This window comes from Brassica napus, chromosome C9 (assembly GCF_020379485.1).
Source record: "Brassica napus cultivar Da-Ae chromosome C9, Da-Ae, whole genome shotgun sequence".
In the NCBI taxonomy this organism is placed as follows: Eukaryota; Viridiplantae; Streptophyta; class Magnoliopsida; order Brassicales; family Brassicaceae; genus Brassica; species Brassica napus.
The window spans coordinates 23,925,185-23,935,320 of record NC_063452.1 but is presented as its reverse complement, the minus strand read 5'-3'; the positions used below and the strand labels follow the sequence as shown (position 1 = coordinate 23,935,320).

The 10,136-nt window shown below is 33.9% G+C and overlaps 2 protein-coding genes across 2 annotated transcripts; one reads left to right on the top strand and one right to left on the bottom strand.

Moving 5' to 3' along the window:
• Window positions 1-406: 406 nt before the first annotated feature.
• LOC106416812 lies at window positions 407-1,771 on the bottom strand. Its single transcript, XM_013857707.1, has 2 exons — window positions 1,460-1,771; window positions 407-1,225 (listed from the first exon to the last, which is right to left on the bottom strand). The coding sequence occupies exons 1-2, from the start codon at window positions 1,769-1,771 to the stop codon at window positions 407-409; spliced, it is 1,131 nt and encodes a 376-aa protein (XP_013713161.1).
• A 3,512-nt stretch (window positions 1,772-5,283) lies between these two features.
• On the top strand, window positions 5,284-7,225 carry LOC106418061 (WUSCHEL-related homeobox 6). Its single transcript, XM_022709642.2, has 4 exons — window positions 5,284-5,359; window positions 5,428-5,808; window positions 5,909-5,973; window positions 6,235-7,225. Exons 1-4 carry the CDS (start codon window positions 5,284-5,286, stop codon window positions 6,619-6,621), a joined length of 909 nt encoding a protein of 302 aa, XP_022565363.2. The 3' UTR covers window positions 6,622-7,225.
• The last annotated feature ends 2,911 nt before the right edge of the window (window positions 7,226-10,136 follow it).

The window sequence follows — 10,136 nt, the reverse complement described above, 5'->3', positions numbered from 1 at the left end:
CCATTGTTTCTAATTTCATTAAAGTCGCCCAACATACACCAGGGCTCCTTTCTATGCACCCCAATCCTAGAGATCCTCTCCCAAACCACAGATCTATTTCCTTGGACAGGTTCTCCATAGACGCAAGATACAAAGAAGGAGTCTTTACCAAACTGTACATAAAATTCCACCAGGTTCTTATCTACAAACTTGAAAGAAATATTTACTGAGTTCTTCCAAAACAAAGCAAGACCACCGCTGTACCCAATAGGATCTACAGTCATTATCCTATCATAGCCTAGCAACGCTTGCAGGTCCACTAGATCGTCACGAGTGTGCTTCGTCTCCATCAAAAACAAAATATCCGGGAAGATTTCTTTACGAATTTCCCGCAGTCGAGGAATCACCAAATCCTTTGCACGGCCATTTAGATATTGGACGGTCCCTCATCCGGGACCACCAATGGTTTCTTAAACCTTGCAGAGCTTTGAGATGGCTCGACATCATCATGTGCCTTCCTCTTTCCTTCAGAAATTACTCCTTCCCCAACTACCTCAGTCCCTTCAGTTAACGCTTTAACAATCTTCTTTCCAGATGCCTTTCTTGTATATGTTCCAGGCCTTTTTCTCTGTCGGGGTTTCTTAGGAATAGTCCCAGAAGTGCTAGTATCACAGATACCCACACTATAACCCATTGAACTTTCCAGAAGATACTCTGATTGAGTCGAACCCGTGGGCTTCTTTAAAGTTTGGGGCAGAGAGATGACCTTCCCTGATTGCATGGTTTTAGAGCCAGCCGAAATAGCATTCGCCATAAGTTTCCCTTGCTCTGGAGGTCGTTGTGTCTGAGGACTAAAATCAAACACTGCGCCCTTTCCTTTATCGAGATTAGACGACACCACTGAGGGTTGCTCCTGTCTCAGATAGACTTTCTGGCCCAAAGGGTCATTAACTAAGTCTTCCAAAGATTTCCTCACTCTGTCTTCTCTTGCAAGTTTCTCCTGACCCTCAGCCGCTAATAGATATTGTCTCATTCCTTCCAAGACCTCCTTTGCAATCTTAGGCTTACCTGAGACTGAATCCAACCCTAGAAGATTGCAAGGTAGGACCCCATAAAGCGGATCATTTTCCTCCAGTGAGAGTAAAACTTCTGTGATCTTGCTTGTTGCTGCCGAAGCAGACCCCAACAAACCCGATCTTGGTCCTTTTGCAGACCAAGGGCACAAAGCTTGCTCATGAGTCAGACGCTGACATGTATAACATCTCTTTTATAGTCTCTCATAGTCATACAAGATGTTAACTACCTCTCCACCAGGTAATGTTAATTTTTTAGATCTTCTCAGCGGCTTCGATACATCAAACTTAACTAGTACTCGCACATAATCCTTCACCTGCGCTTTCTCAGGATCATACGGTACGTCAACTACCTCACCAGTGAATTCTCACAGCGGCGATATTGTTCCAGGAGTATAGTGGTTTACTGGAATGTTTCTCATCTGAACCCACACCAGCAGATGTTGCAAGAAATCATCTGGTGGCTTCTCAGTCCACCTATCCAACACAATCGACCAGTTATCGAAGGTGTGAACTCTGCTCAGAACATCGAGGAGATCCTGCTCGAACTTGAAAATAAGATCAGCCATCCTTTGACACTGAGGGTTGAGAAGCCGACCAATGATACTCAACGAATTTCTCTCTGTTACATAGAATTCTGGTATATCCGGAAGCACGAAGGGTTCGTCTTCCTCTTCAATCGAAAGATGCTTCAACGCCTTATCAAGTTGAACCGCCATTTTACCACACACAAGCGTGCTGATTCTTCTCCTTAAACAACTTCCTGGGAATTTATCGAGAAAGACACTTTTGAACTCCAAATCTTAGAAAAAACCCTTTTTGCAATGAACAAACCCTAGAAGTTCTCTCAGATTTAGGATAAGAACGATAAAAAAGTCCACAAAGTGGTTTACTTTTCTAATAGGAAACGTGTTTGATGAACATAAGCCCCACAAATCCAAGATGAAATCTTAGAAAGTGGAGAATAAAGCCCAAAAGAGGGAGTCAGCTAACGTACGCCTGTAGAGAGAATTGAATTTGATATGATTTTCCCTAGTGACATACTCTATATTTTCTCAAATTTTGAGAACATCTATTAATTTTAAAAGTACAAAACATATTTAATACTCATGAATACTAGTAGGCCTAAAGGCATGCTTCAGCATTGGTTGTTTCTTATAACAAAATTTCTTTAACATATTTATATTGGTTTTAATGATATTTTGATTTTTTTTAACGTATGATTAATTATGCTATTACAACGCAATTCTATATCTGACAATTATATCACCAGATGAGAATACACGTCTGACTGCGTCATTTCGAGTCACCCTATGAAATTCATGTTCGATGATACGCCATGCATCATGATAAGACCTTTTGTAATCATTTTTCTCTATAATATGTATAATTTGCGTATTCTAAGGTTTAAACTTCAAATTTCCGGATGTAAAATCATTAATGAATCTTTAGTGGAACTTCCATAATGATAATTTGATTAGGTAATTAAAAGTCAAAAAGTAAAAAATCAAATATATACAATGATGAAAGAACACGTGGTTAGAGAGTACCTTTAAATTGTTAAATCGTCTCATCATAAATCGACGATTCTCATAATTTTTCTTTCCTCTATGCTATTTACTTTTCTTTTCTTTTTGATCGACCTGCTATTTACTTTTTAAATGTTTTTTCAACGAGAGACTTTTGTTAAGAAGCAACCGATACGGATGCTCTAGATACTACTACAAGTTTGACTAATACGCTCTGGATTAATTATTGTATTTTGATAAGGTATATATTAAAATAGAAGTTGTTTATGTGTGATTTTTTTTTTTTTAAAGAACTAATGTACCTATTACTAGAAAGTCATGTTACATTTAATCTTTAATCTTATCATTATTATAGGTCTAAATAACTTACTTTCTAGATTATAGGAACTAAATAATATGTCTATAACACAATATTGTTACATTATAGAAACTAAATAACTATTAATCATTTCCTAGCAAAAAACGTTATTTTTTTAAAAAAAATAGAACTAATGTACCTGTTACTAGAAAGTCATGTTACATTTAATCTCTAACCTTATCATTATTATAGGTCTAAATAATTTACTTTCTAGATTATAGGAACTAAATAATATGTCTATAACACAATATTGCTACATTATAGGAACTAAATAACTATTAATCATTTCCAAGCAAAAAACGTGATCTGGAAACTCTGTTATCAATTTTTATTTTCATATCATGTACCATCGTGTTTGAAAGACACTACAAGGAGCATAAATATTTTTTTTAAATTGACCTAATGGACCTATTACTAGAAAGTCATGTTACATTTAATCTCTAATCTTATCATTATTATAGGTCTAAATAACTTACTTTCTAGATTATAGTAACTAAATAATATGTCTATAACACAATATTGCTACATTATAGGAACTAAATAACTATCAATCCTTTCCAAGCAAAAAAAACGTGATCTGGAAACTTTGTTATCAATTTTTACTTCCATATCATGTACCATCGTGTTTGAAAGACACTGCAAGGAGCATAAATATTTCTCGAGACTTCTATACCTTATAAGGTACATTTTTAAAACTAAACTGATTTCACATTGATTTGTGTTTTGTATATAGTTCATTTACAAAATATAATTAAATGTTTAATTAAATTCTTTATAAAATTTATACACGAAGCTTTAAGTTTAGTTTTTGTTAATTTTCTTATTTTGTGAAATGTTTGATTATCTTTGGAGATGATAATATTTTAATATTTTCCAAATTTTATTTCTATTTATTTATTCAATGATGAAATACTAATCCAACAAACAAAAAAAATAAGAAGAAATAAACACATGTGAAAATTTGAAACAATATAAATGATGGAGAACAAGTATACTCTAAAATTATTATGTTTGAACAACTTTAATATACTTGATAATATAAATTTATGAAGTTAAAAGTTTAATTTTTTAATAACTTGTGAAAGTTTGAAACAACCAATTCAATAAAAAATATATGGTAAAATTATTATGTTTTAAAAAGTGATAGACACATCTTCTATATATTATAATATATACTAATTAAAAACTAAAAATAAAATATTTATATAAAAATAAATAAAAATAAATACCTGTGCGATTACGCGGATCGGGATCTCGTTTTTAAATTAAATACAGAACATAATCCCCCAACACAACCAAACTAAAATCACGAATCACTGATGCAAAAGAAAAGTTGTTTACCAAAGTAAAAACTTTGATCTTTGTCTGTTTTTGCCTCAGAATATATAAAACAAAGATTTAAAATACGATGTAAAATGAATATTACTTTATTGTAGATCCAATTGGTTAAAGAGGAATATCCTGTGAGAGAGGTTGTTGCCTGTGGAATGAATGTTTTTGCACAGTGGAAACCATAAATGGAGATATTTAAGGAGCTATAGTGATTATTCAACTATCCTATTTCCTCTCCATGTTTTATATTCTTTCGGTTTCAGGATTTAAAAAAAAATTGTTTCCACAAAAATACTTTTGCCTTTATACATTTTTATTAGTTAGTAATAATAAATTATAAATTTTGAAGAAATTAATTGTCCTTATTAAATTTTTATTGTTTAAAAAATATAGGAAATAAAAATCACAAAATAATGCATTTACGATAAAAAATTAATATATATTTAAATATGTGGGAAAAAAACCTAAAACATACGTTTATAACAATTTAGAAATTTATACTGCTTTCAAAAATTTCATTTTGTTTTTTAATAGTGTGATTGTTTTCACTTTTTGGAATGTGTAGAAATGGGTTGGGAAAAGAGTCATTGGGCTAATGGTAGTTTGGTCCAACTTTTAAACTTATGCATAGTAACCATTCAATACATTCAAGGTTGTATATTGTTTTGTCTCTCACTCTCTTTATATATATGTGCGTGCATAAATATTTCAGTTTATCTATTAAACAGTACAAAGGTAAACCATGATAGACCCAAAAAACAATCTCATGGTAGGCTTTTATCTCTCTTGCATCACAAGTAAACCTCTCATCATTCATTTCTATATAAATAGCACTGAAACTCAAGCATTACTCTCTCAAATCCCATTTCCTATAGCTTAAGGTTCAGAATTCCAACGTGACAAAAACAACAACAAAAGTCCTCTTTTCTATAATTCTTGTCTCTTGACTCTTTTGTCAATCTTTTCTAAAATAGAAGTGATTAGGGCGGCAAAGTTTGAGTTTTATCACAGCATGGGCTACATCTCCAACAACAACCTAATCAACTATTTGGCCTTCTCTACTACTAAACCTCATCTTCTATCACAATGTCTCAAATTCTTTATATCTCTATATCTTATATATCAGTCACTGATGAACATGTTTTTGTTTTGTAAGTAGTTTCCTTAAATGGCATTTTGGTTATTGTTACGTTTGATTTTGCAGGCAATATTATCGACAACGATCATCATCAACAGCTCATTAACGGCTCAGAAAATAACTCGGCGGCGGCTGTGTCGTCGAGATGGAATCCTACGCCGGAGCAGATCACAGCGCTGGAAGAGATATACAGAAGGGGAACACGGACGCCTACGACAGAACAAATCCAACAGATAGCATCTAAGCTCAGTAAGTATGGCAGAATCGAGGGCAAAAACGTTTTCTATTGGTTTCAGAACCACAAGTCTAGAGAGAGACTTAAGCGACGCCGTTGTGAAGGAGATAATGATATTAACAGCGTTCATGAACCACTTAAAGACGTCAAGGATTCATCATCAGGTGATAAAATATTACTTGATTATTATACGTTAAGAATGTTATACATTAATTATTTAAAGGGGTGATCTACTTTAACCCCGTCCTTAAGTGTCAATTACAGGTGGTTATCGAGTTGATCAGACAAAGATCTATGCATCTTTTCCACACACAAACCAACAACCACAGGTAATTATTTTTCAATGTATATATTGAGTTTATGTATACAAATATACAAAGAAGTACTTAATTTATATATATTATACGGATGTTTATATATATAGCTGACAAGAAAATATGTACAGATGTATATAAATGTTGGTATGTGTGGGAAAGTTGTAGATGCATCAAAGTGTAGAGAAGCTTTTTCATGAGATGTTGGAAACCATACAAATAATATTGAGAGCCGAAAAAGAGTTGATTAATGAATTATTGTTTTCTTCTGCTCAGAATGAATTAGTTCTGCCTAATCTAATCAATAATGAAAATCACTGTAAGACTGAAGAATCAGAAAGGGCATCGGATGCAGGCAAAGAAGCCATGTGTGGAAATCTTGTTGCTTCATTCGTAAATCAAGAACCAGGAGAGATTAATATCGAAGAAGATAGATACAATGTCAGGGGAGAAGTACAAGAAGAAGAAGAAGAAGAAGAAGAAGAAAAAAAAGAAGAAGAAGAAGAAGAGAAAACAAGGGAGATCCGAACTTTAAATTTCTTCCCGGTACTGGAGAACCAAGAGAAAACCGACTGGTTTGCAGAGAAGAAGAAAGCAAATGCAAACCGAATGTGTTACAACTATCGTTACTACTATGAGTTCATGCCTTTAAAGAAGAACTAAACCAGAGCCCATGTGTTAGTAATAAATTAGATAATGGATTTAGTGAAGTATTTTTTTGTTGTTTGTCGAGAAATGGGCAAGTGATGTCTGGAGAGGGAGGGATGAAGACGTGTAGTAAATGTTAGTAGGGTTTGAAGTTATAAGGTTATTTTAAAAAGGTTTCTAGGGTTTTGGAGAACCATGATTATTTATTATTACCCGAATGTGAAGTTGGACCATGTTGGTAGTTGGGTCTGGAACTCGAACAATAATACAATATCGATATATCTGAAAGTGAAAGATTACGGTGATCTATTGTCAATGTAAAGTATTCTTCACGTGCTTTCTCTTCTTCTTCTGCAACATTTAATAAGACTATGTGAGAGAGATATTCGATGCTGACATTGCACTGTGTTTAGAATCCCTTTAGATTTTTTCAGTGAGTTTAGCATATGTGCGGTTTATTAGCAGAAAAGGTGAGTGGCAAGTGATTGGAACCTAACATTTGACTTTTGATAGAATGAAAGACAAACAATCTTTTATTGTTTTTGCCTATTTCTCATTTATCATACATATTGTGTTTTAAAAAAACTACCAAGAGATGCTCAAAATAAACTTTAATACATGAATCAAAAGGTCTTAACTTATGTCTATTATATAGTTCTGAAGATTCGTGAAAAAATAATTTTTACATCCCAGTTTGTGGTATACGGAAAGACTTAAAATTATTGAATTTACTACATATGTCATCAAAATACACTTATTATTTTGGTTTTACATTCGTTTAGAACTTCAAGATTAGTAGTGCTTTACCACAAGTAGTGGGAGGATGGTGATCTACCAGGAAGTCATTTGCGAGATCGTGTACGATTGAGGTCAAAGCACGTGGAAATGTCATATGGTGATTGCAAGGTCAATAAACAAGTTTTTCGAGCTTTGAAAAAATTAACGCACCGTATGTCGTATGGAAAGGGGTCCACTGGCCGAGAAAACGGGCGTAGGAAGCCTATTAACCGTAGACGGTCGGGGCGTTACAAGTGGTATCAGAACCAAACCCAAACGAGTGTGGAGTCATGTGAGGGCTCACCCTAACATGGATAACGATCTAGGGGCGCAACGAAGACGTTGCATTCTATGAGAAGGGGTGAATTGTAACATCCCGGTTTATGGTATATGTAAATGCTTAGAAGAATTGATTTGGCTACCTATGTCATCAAAGTGCACTTACCTCTTCGGTCACACATTTGTTTATAACTTCAGAGTTAAGCTTGCTTTAACTGGAATAATGGAAGAATGGGTAATCTAGAAATCATTTACGGTATCGTGTGAGTGAGACCAAAACACGTGGAAATGTCATGTGGTGATCACAGAGTCAGTAAACAACTCATTCGAGTTTTGAAAAAATTAACGCACCGTCCGTCGCACGGAATAGTGTCCACAGGCCGAGAAAGTAAGTGTAAAAGACCCATTAGCCGTAGACACTTGGTGTTATAAATCCATGATATGGATATGTGGATTGCCATTAACCATCAGGGAAGTTTACATCTGACCCGACTATCCGGTCCGTCTACACCCGTCTCCGGTTTGTCTCATCCGTCCAAGACTAGTCAAGATGAAGACTCATTCAACCGGAGCATTTATGAGCTTTGACCAAGTCTAGATATTTGTGGTCAATATGTAATAAATGTGTAGATACTCTCCTTTGTTGTAAACCCTTGGAACCTCCACTATATATTGATAGTGAGAGCTAATGAGAAAGACACAACTTTCACAACAACACTTCTCTCATATTTCTAACACGTTATCAGCACGATTGTGCTCTCCACCTGAGAAATCTCTCTCAGCCGGCGATCCTCTTTCCGGCCAGCTCCACCGGCGCTCAGCCTCCTCTCCACCAGGCCACCTCTCTCTCTCCGCCGGAAAACTCCTCTCTCTCTCAAATTCCGGCCAACTCTCACGGTGGTCCTCTCAGATTCTTGTGGTGAAAAAGGTAAACAAATCAAAACCTTGAAATCTATAGAACACCATTATGTCTGAAACAAATCTAGGATCTATATGAATCCATAACTTATAAACAATCTATGGATTTAAAATATTGATCTTGTTTCTATGATCCATATGAAACTTGATTCTAAAAGTATCTTGAATCCATAAAACTTAAAATTCTCTAAAGGTTCTATGTTTCTCTAAAAAACTTATAAACTTATCAAAATACCTAAAGATCTACATGAATCTTGTTTATAAAAACTTATGAATCATAAAATTATTAGAGAAAGCTTAAACCTTTTGATTCAATCCTTTTGTTTGGCCATTTTACCAGATGTGATAAACATAAGTGTATAATCTGGCCAAAACAAAATTCCATCAATCCCTTGTTGTGCCATTTTCGGCCAGAACTCCTAAAATCAGTCAACCCATCAATAAAATCGAAATTAAAATCATTCATTGCATATCCTTGACTATTAATATTTTCTTTGTAACTATCAAAGTTTTAAAAACCTTTTATGATTTTTATAAATGCATAATCGATTTTATAAATGCTTGTTTGAATTTATTAAGTGCATATCTTTGACTGAAAATTATTTCTAAAGTTTTATAAGCCATAGTCTTGTTTTAAAATTGATATGTCATAAGGTAGAATAAAATCTGGTTGAAATCATTTGATCATATTGTTAATTAAACCAACCATGAACTGATTTTATATCATACTGAATTTTGATCACATAAGTTTGCTAGTTAAAATAAAACTTGATCTAGTTTCATCCTTGAACTTGATTCTATGATTAAATTATGTACTGATCATTTGCATACCTGATAGCATCATTTAGTAAATCATTAGATCGAACTTGAATCATCCATGAACTGACCTTTGCATGCATCCAACTATCATATTGTTAAAACTGGACATATGTATCACATAATTGAAACCAAACATACATGTTCGCATAGCTTTAGCAATGATGATACTAGTGCGTCTGAAGTGGTTCATGTTGTTTGCATCTAAATGATTCACACTGTTTGCATATAGTTAGACAAAATCGGTTTCCATTTAAAATTTAGTACATTTGCTTTATTCAAAATTATAAACCAAGTTTTAACCGATTTTGAAAATCTACTTTGGTTTACAAATATCTTGAACATTATAAAAGTTATTTGTCTTGTCCATGATGCATTTTAAATCCATCCACATTGATTGACAAAATTTTTATCTTAATACATATAAAATATTTTCTGAAAATAAAATGCATAATAAATCATCAATCTCCTTGGCATATAAATTCAAGTCCTGAATTATATTATGAATCCTTACTCCTTTATGGATATTTGATTCAGATGTCGAAAATCAACAACCTTGAATATGCTTCCCTCAATCTCTCCGGAGATAATTACCTCCAATGGGAGCTTGATACCAAAATCCTCTTAAGGTCCAGAAACCTTGGTGATACTATCACTGAAGGCACTGAGCCATCAGACAAGGATAATTACAAGGCACTTGTTGTCATTCGCCATCACCTTGCTGAAGGTCTCAAGGACCA